Here is a 22,670-nt window from a genome sequence, read left to right as displayed (position 1 = left end):
TCTCAAACCCATTCTCCTGCCATAACCCAACACTAATCAAGAATTTGCCAATCTCCGCCTTAAAAATATCCATTGACTTGGCCTCCATAGCCATCTGTGGCGATGAATTCCACAGATTCACCACCCTCTGACTAAAGAAATTCCTCTTCCTCTCCTTTCTTTTATTTTGAGGCTGTGGCCTCTGGTCCCAAACTCTCGCACGAGTGGAAACATCCTCTCCAAATTCACTCTTCCAGGCCTTTCACTATTCTCGATGGATGTTTAGATGGATTCGGATTCATTGAAGGAAAATGGGAGTACGATACGAAACGATACGATATTACTTTATTGTCAGAACAAAGTCTGAAATTTGTTTTGCATTGCAGCAGCTCCTTTTACAGCATCACAGAAAAGATAATAGAGACTTGACAAGTCATGCATTAAGACGTCAAGACAGAATCCAAAAATACATACATTCAGCGCAACATTACAATAACTGAAGACAACATTTGAGGCCCATCAGCGTGCATTTAGCGTCATATTTAGTTTGAGGATTGACAGGAGTGCACAAAAGAGTGCTTCAGTCTAACCATATTACATTTTGGAACCCTATATCTCCGATTTGATGGTAACAAATTGTACTCACTGTTCAGACAGTGGTTGGGGTCAGAAGAAATATTGTTGGCCATCCTAGTATGTTTTTATGGTAGGATGATTCATACAATTTCTGAAGTGGTTGACCTACAATCTTTGAGCAGATTTTTAATTGTTGGAGCAGTTTTGATTTTGTAGCAGCAGACAAACTCTTGTACCATGTAATCTTACACTATTGCAAAACACTCATTAGCACAGCGGTAAAAAAATAGCAAAAGGATTTGCCTACTTGCTCCGAGTGATCTAAGTTGGCGGAGAAACCAGATTCTTTGTTTTGTCTTGTTGCAAGTCTTATCAATGTGGTCATTCAATGATAACTGGTGGTCTATCGTTACCCCCAAGTGTTTAAATGAAAATACCTGCTTGATTTTTTCATAATGGATAACAAGAGAAACTTTATGCGTTAGATGGTGAATCAAATACAATCTCTTCTGTTTTCTTTGTGTTAATCTCAAGGGCATTATTATCAGTCCACTCGAGCAGTTTGTTCACGCTGAATTGGTGCAGCCCAGGGTTGTCTGAGTTACATAACAGAGATAATAGAACTGTATCATCTGAGTACTTTAGAATATATTGATTCGGTGTATCTGTATGACAATCATCCGTGTAAAAGGTAAAAAGCGTACCACAACCCTGTTGGGGATGTCATTTGGCATGCCTGGAGTTGGAGTTGGAGTTGGAGCTGGTCGGAGTGGCTCCCTCCTGCTCCCAATGTTCTCCACTGCATCATCCCGAAGGTGGTTGGTATGTCCTCATGAAAAAATAATGAACAAATAAGCAAATAAGCCCTGCTTAGAGTTACTTGCCTGCTATTTTGTGGCTACCTATTGATGCCAGCAACTCCTCTTTGTGCCTTAAAATTGCTTCACAGCAATTTTATTTTTAGATTTTAGAGATACAGAGATACAGAGCAGCGCATTCAATCCACCAAGTATCGCTGACCAACACTATCCTACCCACTCGGGATAATTTACAACTTTTTACTGAAGCCAATTAACCTACAAATCTGCATCTCTTTGGAGTGTGGGAGGAAACCGGAGCACCCGCAGAAAACCCATACTTAACCCATAGTTTTGGGTCGAGACCATATCTCGATCCATATCGTCACCCATTCCTTCTCTCCAGAGATGCTGCCTGTCCCGTTGAGGTCTGTTATGTCTATCCTCATTGTTCTGAACACCAGACGATATATTACTGATTGTATTCATTTTCTTTTCTTTGTGGGATACTTCTCCTGTGCCAGGAATTATTTATTTACTGAGTTGCTAAGGGAGAGGCCAGTATCTATTGCCTGGCCCATATCACCCCAGAGAAGGTGAGCTACTCCCTGGTGCCACTGCATTCTTTCTGGTCAATACACCCACTGTTGATCAAAGATCCTATTGGATCTTTGCTGTTGATTAGGTGGGGCCAGGATTTAGATCTAGCAGTGTGAATGAACAGCAATATATTTCCACATAAGGCTGCTATACAGTTTGGAAGAAAAGCTCCAGGTCATTATATTCCCCTTCCTTCTGGAGAGTAGAGATCACGAGTTTATGAAGCACTGTCTGAGCAGCCTGAGAAACTAATTGCACTGCGTTTTGTGCACTGTGGCTATGGTGGGATGCTTTGTTTGGCGTAGATCAAAGTGATTAGAATAGATCAGTCAGTTGACATCTTGTAGAAAGAGGCCCCAAGAGAGCATCTTTCCCTCACTCTCTCTCTAATTTCTCCATCACAAAACTAGTTCAATGCAGAGAAAACAGCCAGACGGCCAGTTCGCTCCCCTGCCCCTTGTTAACGAGCTGTTAATTAATTGATAAAAGCAGAACAAAGATACATGACACTGCTGCACTCTCCTGTAATGGCGCCACCTGTCTCCCAGCTGATAGAGAGCAAGCAGGATCTCACAAAAAAGGAATAAAGCTATTATTACTGAAGAATAAGACACAAAAAGCTGGAGTAACTCAGAGGGTCATGCAGTAACCCTGGGGAACATGGATAGATGATGTTTTGGGTCGAAACTCTTCTTCAGAGTGATTGCAATTATTATTATTATTCTGCAGAAAAAAAGCACTTAAATTCTTTGAAACTGAATAGCAAAAAGCTTAATGGCTACTAAGAGCTGCCTGTTAATGTGAATTTATTGCAAAGATGGTAAGAAATCAATGTAATTTTTCTTACCTATATATTCTTAAATCGTTTATTTGATGATGAGATTATTATTCTTTGCTGAAGAAGGGGTTGTGAAGGCATTACTCATAAATTAGACTGCTGCTGCAGGCACTCACATTCGCAAGCTGTAATCTGGTTACACTGTTTGATTTATGAAATCTAATAAAAGGTGGAAATTAAGGAGATCTTTATTTTTTCCATTTGGCGCATGCCCACAACAGTAATATATTGTGTAGGAAGGAACCGCAGATGCTGCTTTGCACCAAAGATAGACACAAAATGCTGGAGTAACTCAGCGGGCCAGGCTTCATCACTGGAGAGAAGCTGCCTGTCCTGCTGAGTTACTCCAGCATTTTGTGTCTATTAACAGAAATATATTGGTTCTATATAAAACACCTTTTAAGGAGGTGCTGGCTCCTCTGTTCATTGTTCAGAGTGCCACATGCTCATGGTGCCAGGATCAATGTGTTTTGTGAAATAAAAACAGCAAATGCTGACAACACTTAGCAGGTCAGGACACTGGGAAATATGATGGAAGGGAATTCATATTTCTGATCAATTATTTTAAGACAGAGTTTGGATGCAGAAGATGTTTTAAACTGCGGGGTGAGGGCAGAGGGGTGCGGAGGACAACTGGGACGGGTCTGGGATGAGAAGGAAGGCAGGAAAAATAGATTGACTGAAGACATGGTGATGCGAGGTGAAAGTAGACGGCAATAGATCCAGAGAACTTGTGATCCAAAAGCAAAGTATTTGTAGAAATCTCTGAAATCAAAGCTGAGAATGCTGGAAACACTCAACAGGTCAGGCAGCACCTGCGGACAGACTGAATGTTTCAGGCTGAAGGGGTTTTCATCAGAATTGAGAACATACTTGAAGTTTCAAGTTGACAGAAGTAGGAGAGGCAGTGAGGACAAACCATGGATGTGTGTTGATAATGTACATTCGACGGGACCTCTGTCTGCTGTTTGGTGAACTGATTTATTTTGTCATTACAGATGGAGATCTGTTTGGAAGAAGCAGAGATCAAAGGCCTGCTGGTCACATGGTCGTTCAAGGAGCCTCCTGCTCTCTCCCTCACGGTCACCCCTAAACTACAGAGAGGGGTAAGGGAATGCAAAAATAGTTTAATCATTTAATTTTACTTGATACTAGAATTGTAATCGAGTGATGATATGTGATTAGGGGAACAAGGTTTACACTCAAAGGCGATTCCATTCGTTGACCTACGGGTCGCCTGTCCTTGTGTGGAAGTCAGACAATTTCTGCTGCTTGCTGCTGCTTGTGATTTCATCCATGTGATGGTTGACCAGCACACAACGATCTGTGAAGTGTTCCAATGAGTCAAGAATGTTGAATTGTCACATGCACTGAAACGGAACAATGAACTTCCTACTTGGAACAGCATAACAGGTTTGTAAACACAGGACTCAATAGACAACATAATAAGACAAACATAAAAAAGGTCAATAAATAGAAAAAAACATATTAGTGCAATGCAACGCAAAAGGCTGAATTCCCCAGTGCAACCAAGACAGTTTGTATTTAAGAAGGAACTGCAGATGCTGGTAAATCGAAGGTACACAAATAAGCTGGAGAAACTCAGCGGGTGCAGCAGCATCTATGGAGCGATGGAAATAGGCAACGTTTCGGTCCGAAACGTTGCCTATTTCCTTCGCTCCATAGATGCTGCTGCACCCGCTGAGTTTCTCAAGACAGTTTGTAGTTTAGTTGGTATTTGTAGTTTTCAGTAGCCTGGTGGTTGTTGGGAAGAAGTTGTTCCTGAACCAGGCTTTAAGACCCTTCTACCTTCTTCCCGTGGGATGATAACAGACTCCTATAATTCTTCCCGAGGCACAGGGAACAATGAAAACAGATTAGGAAAAGTGTACATTTATGTATCAATGTCTTAGTGAGGAAGTATTAAATGGAAGTCATTACAGATAACAGGAAGCTTTCTGTTCTCCATGTGTTGCTGGTCACAGGTCAATTATACTTTCCTGAGTATTTGAAACGGAATCCCCAGATAATTCGGATTTTCTTTATAAAACAGCTTGTGCTTATTACTGTGTTAACAATCAGTTGGTACAACAATGAATGGTGAAAGCTTTCCTGCTCTTTGGTTTTTAACAGTAAAAGTGTGCTTTAAAACTCTGTCCTGAAACCACATTCATATAAATAAACCATCGCAAATGTCTTTATACTTGGAAGAGCGACAACCTGATCCAGATCACCACTCTTTCCCCATCATTGTAAGATAGTTCTGGAGACTGCTGATTCTTTATGTGCTGGTCCCAGAGGAGGATCTACTATCATCCGATACAGTCATCCTACTCTTTTCAACCTCATTATTACCTGTAAATCTAGCACCATTTCTAGATGTTATTATGCCCCTGTCCCACTTAGGAAACCCGAACGGAAACCTCTGGAGACTTTGCGCCCCACCCAAGGTTTCCGTGCGGTTCCCGGAGATTTTTGGCAGTCTCTCTACCTGCTTCCACCACCTGCAACCTCCGGCAACCACCTGCAACCTCCGGGAACCGCATGGAAACCTTGGGTGGGGCGCAAAGTCTCCAGAGGTTTCCGTTCAGGTTTCCTAAGTGGGACAGGGGCATAACTATATTCTGCACTCTGAATCTTTCCAAGTGTAGTTTGATTGTATTTATATTTTGTATTGTCTGATTTGATTGGATAGCATATGAAAGAAAGTTTTTCATTGCACCTTGCTACATGTGACAATTTAAACCTAAACCTTGATCTTCTAGTTAGTGTTATTCCAACATTGCTATTTTCAAGGCATCACCATCAGTGGATCAATCTTTCAGTTTTTACCTTTCATAAAACAATGCATTGCGGTAATGCATGCATGGCATTCACAACATTTTGTAGCCAGGTGCAGTGTAGTGCAGGTTGGTATTTCTTTACGAATTACGTGGGTCCATGCCACCTGCGTGATTCCCTTTGTCAAATTGATGTTAGACTTCTCTCCAGCATTTGCTCAAAGCCAACAGACCACACGTGGAGGAGACGGCTGTTACTTCTGTTGGATCTTTTGTGTTGTTGTCTGTTTTCTGTGTTCTGCTAGCAAGTCAATTCTGCAACACAACACACCGGGAGCTGCTGGATTTATTTGTTCTTGTATTTTTGTCTGCACAGGGGAATGATGGAAAAGCCGACATCTCCACCATCAAAGAATTGATTGAAGATACAATTGTCAGCACCAGTCCAGCCATGTTGATCAATCTCAAGGCACATATAGGAAACACTGTGGTAGGTAACACAAGGATTACTTGTATAGGAAAACAAGAGTAAAGAATGTTTTACTGTCATGTGTAGACTGTCATGATAGAACAATGAATTTCTTACACTGTATACAATATGATAAACATCCCCCTCTATCACAGTATCATACATAAGTGCTTATAGGGTAGAGTTCTTTGCTTCTTTTTTAACCACAGAGGTGGCACAGCCATGGAGCTGCTGCCTCACAGCACCAGAGACCCGGGTTTGATCCTGACCTCCGGTGCTGTCTGTGCGGAGTTTGTACGTTCTCCCTGTGACCGCATGGGTTTCCTCCGGGTGCTCTGTATCCCTCCCACATTCCAAACACCTGCAGGTTTGTAGGTTCATTAGTTTCTGTAAATTGCCCCCAGTGTGTGGGACATGGAACTAGTGTACGGGTGATCAATGGTCATGGCGGACTCGGTGGGCCAAAGGGCCTATTTCCATGCTGTATCTCTAAAATTAAAAAATACATGCCAGAAGATAGCAGGATCATAATTATTTCTCAAAAGCTTTGCATTTGCTGGCTGTTGTACCATTCAGCCACTGTCCTGTTGAAGTCGGTGATCACTGGTCACCTAGTGTTGGACTCAGAGATTAGGTAGGAGCAAGAGTATACAAAGGACAAAGGACATTTATTGTCACATACACCAAATGGTGTAGTGAAATTTGTCTTGCCATGCAGCACACAGATAAAGATTAGATATAACATTAAAGTAATTTACCAATAAACATAAAAACATCCCCCCACAATGTTTCCCACTGTGGGGGAAGGCACAATGTCCAGTCCCAATCCCCAGTTCACCCATAGTCGGGCCTATTGCGGTTGAAGATTGACAGCCCATGTGTGATGTGCAGAAAATGTGGAGTATAATTTCTGTTCGACCCCTGTACAGTTTTCTCTTGTCAGCATTGTGTTATGAATTTTGCTGCCACCACTGCTCTCGCATCCATGGTTAATTGGCAGATAAGTTCCATGATAGGTACACAGTGGCACAGCAGTAGAGTTGCGCCAGAGACCCGGTTTCGATCCTGACGACGGGCGCTCTTTGTACGGAGCTTGTTTGTTCTCCCTGGGTTTACTCTGGGTGACCGTAGTTCCTTCCACTTCCAAACTCAGTTTCCTTCCACACTCCAAAGATGTACAGGTTTGTGGGCTAATTGGCTTTGGTAAGAATTGTACATTGTCCCAAGTGTGTAGGGTAGTACTAGTGATCGCTGGTCAGCGTGGACTCGGTGGGCCGATGGAACCCATTTCCATAATGTATCTCTAAAGGAAACATTAGCATTTTGCTGGAAATCCAGAGATCTGGACTAATAATCAGAATGAGTTCCCGATTCACAGAGGCTGGCATCTGTAATTGGAACCATGGAAGCACGGAATTGTCCCAATGGAATTCATGCTAAGCTGTCCAAGTAATAATTTCTTCACCTTCCATTCAGGTGCCAGGGGAGAAACTTGGTAAGACATCAGCTCCCCCATCAAAGGTCGCTCTTAATGCAGGGGGTAAGCTGGTGATCAGACAGCTGAAGGCAAATATCAGCAGAGTGGAAGAAGCGGGTAAGGCTTTTGGATTACATGTGAGGCTGTTGATCCCCTAATTTGGTGATGCTCAGAGTGCCCTTCAGTTATTGACAGAGAGGTGATCATTTGGGTTCCTGCATAAGAGTGCAGAAAGAGGTTCAGCTCATAAATCAGTGCTGATATATGTCAAGTCTCCTTCCAAGTTCCAATAGACAATAGGTGCAGGAGTAGGCCGTTTGGCCGTTTGAGACAGCACCACATCTTCCATCTTCCTCTCCATTAAAGAACAACCTCATTTTCTTTTAAATTAATCTTAAAAATTCTGGTTTAACAATGGTTTGTGACAAAGTATGTGAACAAATCTGTTCCCTTTAGAGATTGTAGGTCTTCATTGTTCAGAAGACTTCTCTCACGTCACCTTCTAGTCTGTACTGAAAGACTGCTTCAGTTCATGTTCATTCCTTACATTGTCCTACATTTTCTGTGCACGAATATGGCACAAATGTGCAGTCTAATGGGCCTGTCGCACTGTACGAGCTAATTCTAGAGTTCTCCCGAGTTTCCCCTGATTCGAACTCGGAGAATTACGGTAATAGCCGCTCGTAGGTATTCGGGGCTCACCTGGACATTTTTCAACATGTTGAAAAATCTTCACGAGTCTTCACGAGCTTACCGCGTTTCCCAAGTACCTGCCGTGAGCGTTACGAGCCACTAAGAGACGTCCCCGAGCTCCAACGTAGCCACTACGTACATTCTACGTGCTTACCACGATTTTGATTTTCTTTTTAAACTCGGGAGAGCTCTTGGGTGAACTCGTACACTGGGGCAGGCCCTTTAGTATTCGCAGAAAGTTCAGTGCCTTTTTAGTCAACATATTGTTCCCGTGGGGAAGGGCAGAACTAGGAAGAAAATAACATCAAAGAGTCAATAGTCAAGAGTGTTTCATTGCGATATGCACCGACAACAGAATAAAATTCTGACTTGCAGCAGCTAAACAGGACAGTAAACGCAACACACACAGATAAATATAATATATTTTTTAATTCAATCAATTAAGACCATAGACGCAGTCATGGTGCAGAAAAACAAATTTGTAGTACAACCATAGACACAGTCCACAGAAGTTCATAGTTGCTGAGATTTGTGTTATGTCGTGTTCAGGAGCCTGATGGTTGCTGGAAAGAAGCTATTCTTGAACCTGGTGATCACTGATTTCATTCTCCTGTATTTTCTTCCCAATGGTAGGAGGAATCTGAGTGCGGTCAGGGTGGGGAGAGACTTTGATGATATTGGCTGCCTTTTTGAGGTATTGCCTGCAATAAATCCTTCCTTCAAAGGGAGAAATATTAGTAACAAATGTCACACTGGAGGAGGGGCAATGCATGCATCACCCACTTTCTCCTTATTTACAGTCTCAGACATTCGGTTCAAGGTATCCTGTAAATAACAAGCCAAGCATTTCCCTGTCAGAAGCGGAGAAGATGGGAGGAGGTTATTAATGGGTTCCCATCGATTGTTGTCTGCAGAGTGGTTGTAGAAGAAAATGAGATGGGAAATTGTAATGGACATTAAATCTGCCAGCCGGAGACAATTGAAGAAAAAGCTATATTGACGATTGCCTTTGCATCCTCGGCAGGGGACAAATTGTTTCACACTAAATCAAATACTTCTAATGCAATTTTGTAGTCAGCGGAAGTATTTTCTGGACACAAGGTGCCACCAACAGTATTGAATGATTTTGCAGTCTTAATTAAAGAAAGGCATAATCTCAAACATTGCAGCACCCTCTCCATTATGCATTGAAATGTCAGCACAGATGATGTCATAGTATCATAGAGTCTTACAGTGTGGAAACAGGCCCGACTTTGTCCACTCCAGCATTTGACCCATATCCCTCTATGCCTGCCCTATCCACGTACCTGTCTAAATGTTTCTTAAACTTGCGATAGTACATGCTACCACTACCTCCCCCGCCTGCTGGTTCCATACACCTACCACACTATGTGTGAAAAAGTTATCCCGCAGTTTCCTATTAAATCTTCCCCCCCCCCCCTCACCTTTAAACCTATGTTCTCTGGTTTTCTGTGTACATCTGGCAGTGGGAGATTAACCACTAACCTCCATAATTCGGGAAGCACTGAGCAATGCCAAACGTCTTAACTGTCGTGAGAACATCGCTGCTGACATGGATTAAAGCTATACTATCTTGTTGTGTGACCTGATGTTTTTATCTCGTAACTTGCAGGTTGTGGAGAGGTGTGTTGTGTGCTGGAACTTGACAGCCCGTCACAGATGAAACGAACAAGATCTGTGATGCCCAAGTCCCAGAGCCCAAACTCTGTTCTGAAGTGGAACGATGAAGTAACCTTGTGAGCATCTTTATATGGTTCATCGCGCATACCTTACTGCAAGATATGGAATCTTAAGAGGAGATGAAATATTTCCACAATCTAGCCCCATGAAGATCATCATAGGACAGAGATAGATTTAAGTACAGATTCCACTTGTTGACCACATGATAAGTTGATAATTTAAGAATCCTAAAATATTCTGCTGCTTTGACGAGTGGATAGTTATCTTCTAACTGTTGGTCAAATTGACGAGTATCTAATCAACAAAAGTAGACACAAAATGCTGGAGTAGCTCAGCGGGTCGGGCAGCATCTCTGGAGAGAAGGAATGGGTGATGTCTCGGGTCAAGCCCCTTCTTCAGACTGATGTCAGGGGAGTGGGCGGGACAGAGATAGAATGTAGTCGGAGACAGTGAGACTGGTTGGAGAAATGGGAAGGGGAAGGGATGGAGAGAGAGAGGGAAAGTAAGGGTTCTTTGAAGTTAGAGAAGTCAATGTTCCTACTGCTGGGGTGTAAGCTAACCGAGCGAAAATATGAGGTGCTGTTCCTCACTCTGACAATGGAGGAGCCTCAGGACAGAAAGGTCAAATTGGGAATGGGAGGGGGAGTTAAAGTCCTGAGAAACGGGGAGATTAGGTAGGTTGAGGCGGACTGAGCGGAGGTGTTCAGTGAAACGCTATCCGAGCCTGCACTTGGTCTCGCTAATACACAGGAGTTGACACCTGGAACAGAGGATACAGTAGATGAGTTTGCAGGAGGTTCAAGTGAACCTCTGCCTCACCTGAAAAGACTGTCATGGTCCTTGGATGGAGTCGAGGGGGGAGGTAAAGGGACAGGTGTTGCATCTCCTGCGATTGCAGGGGGAAGTACCTGGGGAGTGCGTGGTTTGGGTGGGAAGGGACGTGATGACCAGGAAGTTGCGGAGAAGTGGAGTCTGTGTAAGTCACAGCATCAGATGGCACACAAAGAGGCCATCCATCTGGTGCCTGATCGTTCCTGCCCGCTCCGAGTTTCTTTTTGCTATATGATTGCCTGGCATTAAGCACTTCACTGTTGTGTCTTAAGTAACATGATGTGTTTTGTGTTCCTCATGTAGTGAGTTGGGAGCAGGAAGCAAGGAAATGAAAGTGAAAGTCCTGGAAAGGTCTGAACAAAGTGAGAGTAAGTATCAACTCGGAGCAAGAAGATCCTCATTAACAACAAGTTGAGATAGCAAGGGCGCCGTTTACTGATCTAATTGCTCACAGAGCCTGCACGTTCACTATTTTCCAGATGTGCTATTGGGACAGAGTGTGATCCCACTGGATTTATCCCAGAGATCACCATCTGGATGCCAGAGCTTTCCATTAGCAGCCTCTCCAGAAACGTCGAACACTTCTGCTGGATCAGTCTCGCTGGAGGTAGTCTTGCTCCCCTACATTTCATCTTTATTAGTTGCTCATCTCAGGTCATCGTTGGTCTGTGCTGTTGCCTGCGTGATTGTTCCCCCTTTAGTGAGAAGGCTGTGACGTGTTCTTGAGCCAGTGGGTACTTAAATCGAAGCATCCAGTTTTCCGCTCATTATGTTGTTGGCATGAATTTGCAAATTGGTTACCACAACACGGATGACACAAGTATCTTCCAGCTGCATCCTTCTCTCAGCAATGATAAAGAGTGAAACTGAAAACAATAACTTTGAAAGGCTTGAGGTAAAAATTATCCTCCAGTCTCTTCTGCCAATTCGGCAATATATTTTATATTTAGTATTTAAAAAAAACCAAAGGTGATTTTCTATCCGACTTGTACGAGTGAATACTTAACACCCGAGTGCCTGACGGATTCACGTTCAAACCCTGGTCTCAAAATATTGTGAAAGCAAGATACTGTTGATTCTGGAAATCTGAAGTTAAAACACCTCATAAAGATAGCGGAGTCAGGGGATATGCGGAGAAGGCAGGAACTGGGTACTGATTGGGGATGATCAGCCATGATCACATTGAATGGCGGTGCTGGCTCGAAGGGCCGAATGGCCTACTCCTGCACTTACTGTCTATTGTCTATAATGAATGTTGGAAGAGTACAGCGGGTGTAGAGATGGGGGAGGAAGTAGAGATGGCTCATATAGTATTAAATAAATATTCAACGTTTTATTTCACAGCTGATTTACATGGAGCGCACAGATGCCAAGACAGCCCAGTCACAGGTCCCACTGCGGACCACTGTCACCCCAACGAAAAAAATTGAAATGGAACGAACCGTAATGCCGGACGGAACTATAGTGACCACAGTAACAACTATCCAATCCAGGCCTAAGTTCGACAGCAAAACAGGTGAGACTCCTGTTTATAACATGATCATCTTGATGCTGTACAATCGGCTCATCTAGTTTGGCAGCCCCTTTCTGGAGACAGCTGATTGAATGTGCATTTTCTTTCTGGTATTCTTATTTACTTCTATATAAAGGAGTCTATTTAATGTTTGATGCCATTAAGTTGCACTGCACCCCTGGAAATCTCCATCAAACATGGCTGCAGCTATATATTCAGAGCTTTTCAACTAAAAAGTTGGAGCTACACGGTGGTGCAGCAGTAGACCTGCTGCCTTACAACGTAAGCGATCCGGGTTTGATCCTGACCAAAGATCCTACGGCGGAGCAAGATAGACCACTCCAGCTAAATGTAATGGGCTGACGTGTAGTACGCAATGGAACGGAACGTGGGCCTTTTTTTCATCCATTTCCGTAACCGGACCCGACCCGACCCGCAGTGTAACCAACGTTGCGGAGGAACAGTTTGTGTTAATAAATTAAAATTCTGAAAATGAGGAGAAGATTTTTACCAAACAACTTTTATTTTTACGAGGATGTTTCTGTAACTGGCTTCCGTCTCCGCACAAGTATCCTATGGGGAGACTGAAGCCGGTTACGGAAATGAGGCCTTAAATTACCCATGTATCTGCCCATGACCGTACTACGTCTTTTTCGCCGAGTGGCCCATCTTGCTCGCTACAGGATCTTTGATCCTGACTACGGGTGCTGTCTGTACGGAGTTTATACCTTCTCCCCATGACCTGCATTGGGGTTTCTCCGGTTTCCTCCCGCACTCCAAAGACGTACAGGTTTGTAGGTTAATTGGCTTTGCATAATAATAATAAAATTGTCTCTAGTGTAGGGTAGTGTAAGTGTGTGGGGATCGCTGGTCCACGTGGGCGGGTTGGCCTGTTTCCACGCCGTATCTCTAAACTAAGCTAAGCTAAAGGTCTACAAACTTATGTGTTTGTTGGTTTCAGATTCTCCCACAAGGTCACCCTCCAAGGTGGAAATAACGGAGAAGAGATCCATCAAGCTGGATGATAGCCCAGTCAGCCAACTTCCCAACAATGGTAAATTGTGTTCCTCTGGGGATGCGCTGATTTCAGGCATGCTGCTCCTTTTCAAAGCCTCTGGGACTGTAGCCCCCTTTGAGCCGATGAGGATCATTCTGACTTAAGACAAAATGAGCAGTGTTGGGTCCACCTCCTAAAAGATGTTAATTTATTTCAAAGGAAATGAAACTTGGGAAACTGTATTCTGGGCTACAATCCAATTGTGCTGACTTTGGAATAAATGACCAAACACTTTATCAAAAAAAAAACTGTAGGTGCTGTAAACAAAATGATAAAATGCTGGAAAGTCTCACGTCAGACAGCATCTGAAGGGTTTTGTTATCAAAGCAATGATCATGCATCAGCTTAAAACGTTGACTGTGACTCTCTCCACAGAGGCTTTGGATCCTCTGAATATTTCCAGCATTTTTCTTTGTGTTTTAAATGTTTCATTAAACCTTTACATTATTTTCTTTCTGAAATCCTCTGGGTCCCAACGGTTTGTAAATGGGATTAGTGTAGATGGGTAATTTAGGGTCAGTAACGATATGATGAACCAGAGGGTGTGAATCTGTGCGATATGACTCTATAACATTTCCAGCCACAAGGACAGGAGATCATTGCCCTTCCTGCTCCATCAGAATGAGTCATTGTTCATCTCTGGCTTGGTGAATCCGCCTGGTGAATATCTCCATGTTTGGTCCCAGGTCTGTGTTAATCTCATGGGTTTGGGAAGCAACTGCCAGTGAACACATATCCTACCTTTTGGTGAAGTGAAGCATTTCTGGGAAGTCTGATGATGCGTCTCTTAGTGATATTTATGCCAGCTGGCATTTATTGGCAAACCATGCACAGCGATAATGGAGTTTCTGTTGAACTCTACATAGACAAGGAGTCAACGCTTGCAATGTGAATGGTGATCTCACTCAGAACCTCCAAGCTATGTCTCTCTCTGTCTCTCTGCTTCCCTTTGTGTGTGTGTGTGTGTGTGTTCGTTCATACATGCGTGCCGATGTGCATCTCCATTTATCTAATCCGCTCTGTCCTTCCCCCTATCCATATTCTTTCCTTCTCCTTTAAACCTCTCCTCCGAATTTGTCTATCGACCTGTCAACCCAGCCCGTTTCTCTCCATCGCACCTCTCCCACTGGCCCAGCCCATTTCTCATCGTCCCACATGCTTCCATGTTAACAATAACCTTGTATGTTTGGAAAACAGTGGACAACCAGCTTGCTAATGGTCTGGATCCAGTCGTACAGACAGCGATACAGCAACTGACAGAATCTGCTAACAAGCCCAGCAAAAAGACACCCACCAAACGCAGCACGCTGATCATATCCGGCATATCAAAGGTAATCTTTCTCCACTCATGAGGAGCTTGAACTAGGTTTCAGCGTTTTGTGGGATTATTAATTTTACTTAGTCCCTTTAACTTCCAGTCAGATACGGCCTCACAGCTCGTTAGATGTGGCCCTTGTGGCTAAAGGGATCAGGGGGTATGGAGAGAAGGCAGGGATGGAATACTGAGTTGGATGATCAGCCATGATCATATCGAATGGCGGTGCAGGCTCGAAGGGCCGAATGGCCTACCCCTGCACCTATTTTCTATGTTTCTATGTACCTAACAGAGGCTGCAATGCAATGGGAAGCTGTAGACGAACATATGGCCAAATGACCAAAAAGTCAAAATCTCAGACTGCATTTTTGCTTAATCCTTACATAAATCAGTTGCTCATTTTGACGTGCAAGACCCATACTTTAGTTTAGTTTAGAGATACAGTGCGGAAACAGGCCCTTCGGCCCAGAGAGTCCGCGCCGACCAGCGATCCCCGCACATTAACACTATCCTAAACACAAGGGACAATTTACACATACACCAAGCAATTGACCTACCTACATAATTAACCCACGCGGTCATGGGGAGAACGTATAAACTCCGTACAGACAGCAACCGTAGTCAGGATTGAACCCTGGTCTTCGGCGCTGTAAGGCAGCAACTCTACCGCTGTGCCACCATACTAGTAACTAGTGAAGTACACCAAGAAGGTATGCAACCCCTCATGGCCATAGGGACATTGAAGGGAACAATTAAAAAATTCAAGTGGCAGCTTGAATAATTTTGATCAACCAGTCGGTACATTGAGTGTTTTTCAGGCACAAGCTTGTGTCCTGGAGGGAGAAAGGTTTGTAGGTAATGGCAAGAAAAAGGAGCTACTCAAAAGTGTTTACTTAAAGGCCAAGGTGACCTGTGCTGGTGTGTTCCATTGTGCTGTAGCCTTGGATAAGAGAATTGGAAGATTGTTCTTGCATCTATTGAGTGAAAATGAAAACGAGAAGGTAGAGAGCGAGCACTATCTTGCTTGGCCATGCCATAGCAAACTTTAGCCTCAATTTTAATCAGATCTGGGGAGATCTGAATCTTCTCGGCTTCTCTTTCCATTTCAACAACAACCTACCTTTTTGATCAAGCCTAACCTGTTCTAAAATATCCTTGCTGAGCTTATTGTCAAAGTGTATATGTACTGTAATGAGCTTGTAACATTAAGGTTCTATATATGTACAAGTCGGGTGTACATACTGAGATTTTACTGATAGTTTAATCAGGTACAGGTGCACAGCCTTTTATCCGGTGTTCCGGAAACCGAAAAACTCCAAAAACCGGCCATTTTTTCCAGGATGTCGCCTGCACACCAAAGCTCGCGTTTGGCGCCAAACTTGACCCGAAACGACCCACGGTCAACCCAGGTCTGTACTACTGTAGCAGCTGCCTCCTCCCCGGAGACCGGGGAAGACACTTAAACATCTGTAAATCATTGCTTAAATGTTAGTCAGTTAGTTTGGAGGGCTTTTATGTGAAGGGGGGGTGAAAGGGTAAACTTTAATTCTTAGTCCCCTACCTGGTCGGAGAGGCGGGGAGCGGTCAATGCCTTACCGGGTCGCCGTGCAGTAAGCTCCGCAGCGCTGGGGCTGCGGGCGTCCGGGGGCTGCGGGCGGCGCCGGTTGTAGCTCCGACCCCGACAACTCTACCCCTGGCTGCGAGGCGCTCCAAATCCACTGCCGCCTGCGGCCGGACGCCCGCAGCCCCAGCTCCGCGAATGTTGGGAGTCGGCGGCGTCGCAGCGCTGGGATACCAGCGGGGAGCGGGCAATGCCTTACCGGGTCGCCGTGTGGTAAGCTCCGGAGCGCTGTGGCCGCCGACTCCCAACATTCTCGCGGAGCTGGGGCTGCGGGCGTCCTGCCGCGGGCGGGCTGGATGGATTTGGAGCGCCTCGCAGCCAGGGGCAGAGTTGCTGGGGTCGGAGCTCCAACCGGCGCCGCCCTCGGCCGGACGGAGGAGCCCTCAGCTCCACGATGTTGGGAGTCGCCGACCAGGTAGGGGACTAAGAATCAAAGTTTTTCCCTTTACCCCCCCCCCCCCCCCCCCCCCCCCCCCCCCCACCCCCTCACCACCACATAAAATCCCTCCAAACTAACTGACTAACATTTATGCAATGATTTACAATGATTCCCCGGTCTCCGGGGAGGAGGCAGTCGCTCCAGACTTTTCAAGCCGCCCGCACTACCTACCTAATCTACGCTAAAAATCTTCCATTCGGAAATCCGAAAATGTCCGAAATCCGACAAGTGTCTGGTCCCAAGGCTTTCGGATAAAAGGTTGTGCACCTGTACTTATATTCCATTTACATAGCGTTGCTTCATCATTTGCTTCAAGGTACATAAAAGTAGCCATTGACAAGAGGTGTTGGATGCCTGGATCACACTGCCAGGGGGTGGTGTTGAAGGCAACGATTATGGTGTAATTTAAGAGGGATTTAGATAACCACATGGATATTCTGGAGACAGAAGGAAATGGATCATGTGCAGGCAGATTAGATTAGTTTATTTGGGCATTATGTTCGGCACAGTCATTGTGGGCTGAAGGGCCCAGTCCCGTGCTCTACTGCTCCATGTCTGCATGGATTCATTAACACTGTAAAACATTCCAAGGCTTCTCCGAAAATGATCAAACAAAATGTGTCACCAAGCTTCAAGGAGTGACTTAAAGGAGGAAAAAGAGAGCCAGAGTGATTTGGGGAGGAAATTTGGGAGCTGAGGGCTGGGCTGCTTGAAATATGACCATCAGTAGCGGGTAGATTAACCTGTTCACTGCCAAGATTTTTTTCACTTGTATACTCTGACCCGAGTGTACTCGGCGATGGCAGTGCAGGGGTTAAAATGGAGTTCCACGAGAAGCCAGAATTGTAGGAACAGAGAGCATTTTAGAATCAGAGAAAGCTGCAGAGAGGAGGAGGGCTGACATAATGGTGACAGGGATTGTCTGCTCTACATATACAGGTACAAGGTGATGTCCTCTCTTTCACTCCGATCTAGTCCCCCATTGATCAGGACGAAATGGCTCTCTCTGTGGGTTACGCAGCTGCGATGGATGCCTCGCTGCAGTCTGAGGCTGGGTTGCCTGCCCTGCCCCACTGCAGCACCCAGACTGCACTGGAGTCGCCCAAGTCCACGGATCCTCCTTCGAACCAGCGGCAGTCGGTCAGCCAGGAGCCGGACGAGGCCATTGCATCCGACATTTCCGAGCGGCCGTCAGTGGATGATGTCGAATCTGAAACGGGGTCAACAGGAGCACTTGAAACCAGAAGCTTGAAGGACCACAAAGGTAAACTGAACGGGAGTCAATCGTGACATTCTTTAGCGGCTCCTCGTCTCTTCTCCACTCTGTAAATCCTCCATGCACCATACGGTATGCAAGTTGTATTAAATGCTCAATACTATGCACATCATCAGTGGAGCAAATGGTAGCGACTGATCTCAGGTTTCTCCACTCTTTGTTTCCAGTTGGTGATATTTCTTACTGGAGTATAATTTGGTTGCTTGTAGCAGCCTCCTACTTCAATGAAGTGCTTCTTCACACGTTAGGGTCATGGGGTCAGCAATTAGTCAATGACATAAAAGATCGATCTTATCCACCCTCATGCATGCTCCAGTAGTCACGGGAAAATAAGTGGGGAAAAACTGGATGCTTTTCCTCCCCCTCCCCAACTCCCAGACAGCCGAAAGCCTCCCCAACTATGAACGCACCAGAGACCCAAGTCTGGGATTTTCCTGCTCTCTGTAGTTCACAGCCACACCTAAGGTACATTTGTATGCTGAGGCAGAAGTGCCATTGAGGCCTTGGTATCCATTCAACTACGTGAGATCCCTGGGCCTCATCCGATCTAACGAAACAACCTGCAGAGGTTTAATTCCAGTTCCTTTTGCCACCTTTTGTGATCGTACAAGTTTTGTCAGGTGATAAGATTAGATGGTTAGTAATTATATCGTTGTTTGGGGTTGCAATAGATGTGCTGCTGCTGACCAAAGTCATCTGAAGTGCCCTGATGGGCATGTTTTGATATTTGATATCTGTGGAATTCTCTGCCACAGTAGGTAGTTGAGGCCAGTTCATTGGCTATGTTTAAGAGGGAGTTAGATGTGGCGCTTTTGGCTAAAGGGATCATGGGGTATGGAGAGAAGGCAGGGATGGGATACTGAGTTGGATGATCAGCCATGATCATATCGAATGGCGGGGCAAGCTCGAAGGGCCGAATGGCCTACTCCTGCACCTATTTTCTATGTTTCTATGTTAAGACATTAGTATGGTATTGTTCTTGTCTTTATAGGGCACAGGACATTGAGCTATTAATGACATTGTGTTTAAGCCCCAAATCGTTAATCCTAACAAAACATTCACATGCATAGATTTTTGCCTGGAATCCAAAGCAAAATATTACAGATGCTGTAAATCTAAAATAAAAAGAGAAGGAGGTCCAGAAAACATATGGGGAACAAGAGGCAGGGTCAGAATTCTAGGTCATTGAACTATTTTCAGAACTGTTAGACCACCATCAACTTGAATGTTCTTTATATTGTAGTGTATCTTTCCTCCATTCTCGTATGAATGACCCTTGCTGGTTCTGCCCAGGTTATTCTCCGTATTCTCTTCCTTTCCCCTGTAGTTGGCTTTCTCCGAAGTGGAACAAAGCTCTTGTTCAGGAGGAAACACAAGCAGAAGGAGCCGGGTTTCAGCCACTCGCACGACGACCTGTCCCACGTCAGTGACAGCCCTTCATCTACGCGGAAGAAGTCGGGAAGCTTCTCTCGGAAGCTGATCAAACGTTTCTCCTTCAAGTCCAAGTCCAAGTCAAAGGCTAACACCAACGGCAATACTGGGGCAACGGGGAACTGAATGCACTAGGATACCCAGACAACATTGTTGGATTAGATACCTGGTGGGTCAACTATCTGGGGACAGGACAACAAGGGGCAAAGCACAAGGAGCCCAACCGTGATTGTTGCAGTAACTTTTGTCCTGGGTTTCTTTTCGGTGACTTTCTTTGATGGTTGGAGTGGTGCCGTCACTTGTGAAAGCCACTGTGCAGTAAACTTTCTCCCAAGTCTGATCATGTGTCGATGGCAAAAAAAACAACGGACCTTTCGACACTCCAAGTAAATTCTTGAGTCAAGGACTAAGATGCAAAGGCCTTTGTTTGGTGACACTAGTTTTGAATGTAAACTATCAACCTGACTTAACCTTTCCCCAATTTTATTTATTGAAAGTCTATAACTTTGCCAGGTTTTGGCAGCTGTACAAGATGTTTTAATAGAAATACTGTTGTAATGTTATAATTGGGAGGAATTAACTGTCACTGATTGCTGCCTATTCTTGCATTTACTGATTTGTATCTTCTTGTTGTTTTGAAAATATAAACAAATAGATAAATTTTAACTTTTTCTCCATTTGAAAAGAAAGGGAAGTCACCTTGAAATAACGTCATTGCACTCTTTGGACCCTGAATGGCACCCAAACCAATGGGAAATCAATGAGGGGCAGAGCGTGCTTTCAGAGGGTGACGGAGATGATGCTGGCCAGTTGCAATTGTCCCACTTTTTGTATTCGCTGATCTTTTGGCAGATTGCATCCAGTTTTTTTTTTTCCTTGCAAGCTGTGACGTTGAATCTAATTCCAGTCAAAGTCCAGTGAAGGTACGGAGAAGATTTGTGAGATCAGGAACAAGATGTAGGTCTGAGGTGACAGGGAAAGACTTGGCAAACTGACATTTTGGAGCAGAGGGAGAGTGAAAGGTTTAAGAGTTGTCCAAAATGTTGATGACATTTGGTGCAAGTAAATGGTGGGAAATTTCCAATGGCAGAAGCTTTTAGAGATTTTATTTGATGCGAGTTATTTGATGTAAAATGCTCAAAAGAGAGTAGAAATGAATTCAATAGCAAATCTCAAAGAGGAAATGGAGAAATACTTGAAGTGGAGAATATTTGCAGGGATTATGGGGGGAGAACAGAGAAGTGCGACTATTTGGATCTCGCTTTCAAACAGTGGCATAGGCACAATGAGCTTCGATGTCTTCCTTAATATATCATGCTTTGATTCTATGAATGTCGCATCAGAAAGACTGGATAGACTTGGTTTATACTCTCTAGAATTTAGAAGATTGAGAGGGGATCTTATAGAAACTTACAAAACTTACAAAATTCTTAAGGGGTTGGACAGGCTAGATGCAGGAAGATTGTTCATGATGTTAGGGAAGTCCAGGACAAGGGGTCACAGCTTAAGGATAAAGGGGAAATCCTTTAAAACCGAGATGAGAAGAACTTTTTTCACGCAGAGAGTGGTGAATCTCTGGAACTCTCTGCCACAGAGGGTAGTTGAGGCCACTTCATTGGCTATATTTAAGAGGGAGTTAGATGTGGCCCTTGTGGCTAAGGGGATCAGGGGGTATGGAGAGAAGGCAGGTACGGGATACTGAGTTGGATGATCAGCCATGATCATATTGAATGGCGGTTGCAGGCTCGAAGGGCCGAATGGCCTACTCCTGCACCTAATTTCTATGTTTTCTATGTTTCTATCACCACAATTGGATCCAGAGACTGTACTGCTTGAATTAACATCCTTAGAAATTGTTTCAAAACACTCCACAGATCAGGGAACATTGAAAGAGAGCAAAACAGGGTTGATATTTCAAGCTGATGAAGTCAGGTTCATTACAAACAGTTAGTTTAATTTAGTTAAGTGATACAGCATAGAAACAAAACCTCAGTCCCCCGACCTGTTCACACTCCCACTCCCAACACATATGGGGTAAATGTTTATGAAACAGAGGCCAATTAATTTACACATCCGCACGTCTTTTGGATGTGGGAGGAAACCAGAGCACCCGGAGGAAACCCATGGGGTCACAGGGAGAATGTGCATACTCCATACAGATAGCACCCGAGATCAGGATCGAACCCGGGTCTTTAGGGCTGTGAGGTAGCAGCTCCACCAGCTGTGACACTGTGCTGTTTGGTGAAATGTCCTTGCCCTGAAAGATGAACTGTTACCCTCTCCAAAGATGCTTTATGACCTGTAGTGCTTTTCGTGTATTTTGAAATGTTATTTGAGATTTCTGGCACTCATCGGTATTTTAGCGTTTGTCAAAGAAAATCATGCACAGGGCAGACGTTTGGACTGGAATTGAGCATGAAGGTAATATTTACCCCAGGTGAAAGGACTGATGCGAGACCTCCCCAACCATTATCGCGTATATCCAGAGGGTGCATAGCCTTTGGCATAGCCACAATGGAATAGTTAGTATGGTGCCTGAGGCTTGTTCATGATACACATTGTATATATATATATAGATAGATTTAAGTTAGTGCAAGGTCTAATCTGCAGTACTTGGTGAGACTGCCTACAACAAATGCTTTGTGCCCAGTTCTAGAAGCACATTGGTTTTCTGAACTAGATTCCCACCCACAATGTTTTTGGTTTAGATTTTGCTCCATCATGGGCAAATACTGAGGCATCTCAGTTACCATATTGAGGAGATGGGTGACTGTTCCGATACTTCCCGCAGGTGGCTCCTTGGGAGATACATATGTAAAAAGCATTGTACCATTAATCACCTCTTTTTTGGGGCTGGGGGAAAGGGTGGTGAATGAATATAATGATGATGCGACTTTGTTGTAGCTTCTAGTCATTTAGTAGCGCAGGTGACGATTTGGAAATAACTAACAGCCATTTGGCTCCCATTTCTTGAAGAGGGTGGGACAATGGGATGGGCTCTGTACTGAAATTAGTTTTTGCTGAGATTGAAAAATAATTTTTAAAAAAACCTTAAAAACCTCAATAATTAATCCTCCTAGAGACGTGGGAAGATAAAGATAGTGGATGTTTTATTTGCCTCTGAAGAATAACCAGTTAGCTGGCTCAAAGTCTGAACTGCCGAGACAGTGAAGATGCTACTGGTTTGCAAAGTGGTACAAGCCGTTACGATGGGGGCTGGTTCAACCCCAGGTAACAAATACCATTTCAAGAGGGATCTGTAGGTACTATCCCATAA

At 44.3% G+C, this 22,670-nt stretch overlaps 1 protein-coding gene across 1 annotated transcript in view; it reads left to right on the top strand.

Moving 5' to 3' along the window:
* The window catches only part of c2cd2l (c2cd2 like), a 77,719-nt gene extending 57,960 nt beyond the window's left edge, over positions 1-19,759 (top strand). Inside the window, exons 4-14 of the mRNA XM_055660703.1 lie at positions 3,789-3,896; positions 5,947-6,060; positions 7,516-7,633; positions 9,843-9,966; positions 11,045-11,109; positions 11,221-11,348; positions 12,086-12,257; positions 13,216-13,308; positions 14,509-14,642; positions 17,662-17,950; positions 19,290-19,759. Coding sequence (XP_055516678.1) covers positions 3,789-3,896; positions 5,947-6,060; positions 7,516-7,633; positions 9,843-9,966; positions 11,045-11,109; positions 11,221-11,348; positions 12,086-12,257; positions 13,216-13,308; positions 14,509-14,642; positions 17,662-17,950; positions 19,290-19,519 — 1,575 coding nt within the window. The 3' untranslated portion in view covers positions 19,520-19,759. The remainder of the gene's footprint in view (positions 1-3,788; positions 3,897-5,946; positions 6,061-7,515; positions 7,634-9,842; positions 9,967-11,044; positions 11,110-11,220; positions 11,349-12,085; positions 12,258-13,215; positions 13,309-14,508; positions 14,643-17,661; positions 17,951-19,289) is intronic.
* The last annotated feature ends 2,911 nt before the right edge of the window (positions 19,760-22,670 follow it).

Source organism: Leucoraja erinacea, chromosome 32 (assembly GCF_028641065.1).
Source record: "Leucoraja erinacea ecotype New England chromosome 32, Leri_hhj_1, whole genome shotgun sequence".
NCBI lineage: Eukaryota > Metazoa > Chordata > Chondrichthyes > Rajiformes > Rajidae > Leucoraja > Leucoraja erinaceus.
Note: the sequence above shows the minus strand (reverse complement) of the source record. Positions and strands in the feature narration are given on the sequence as shown.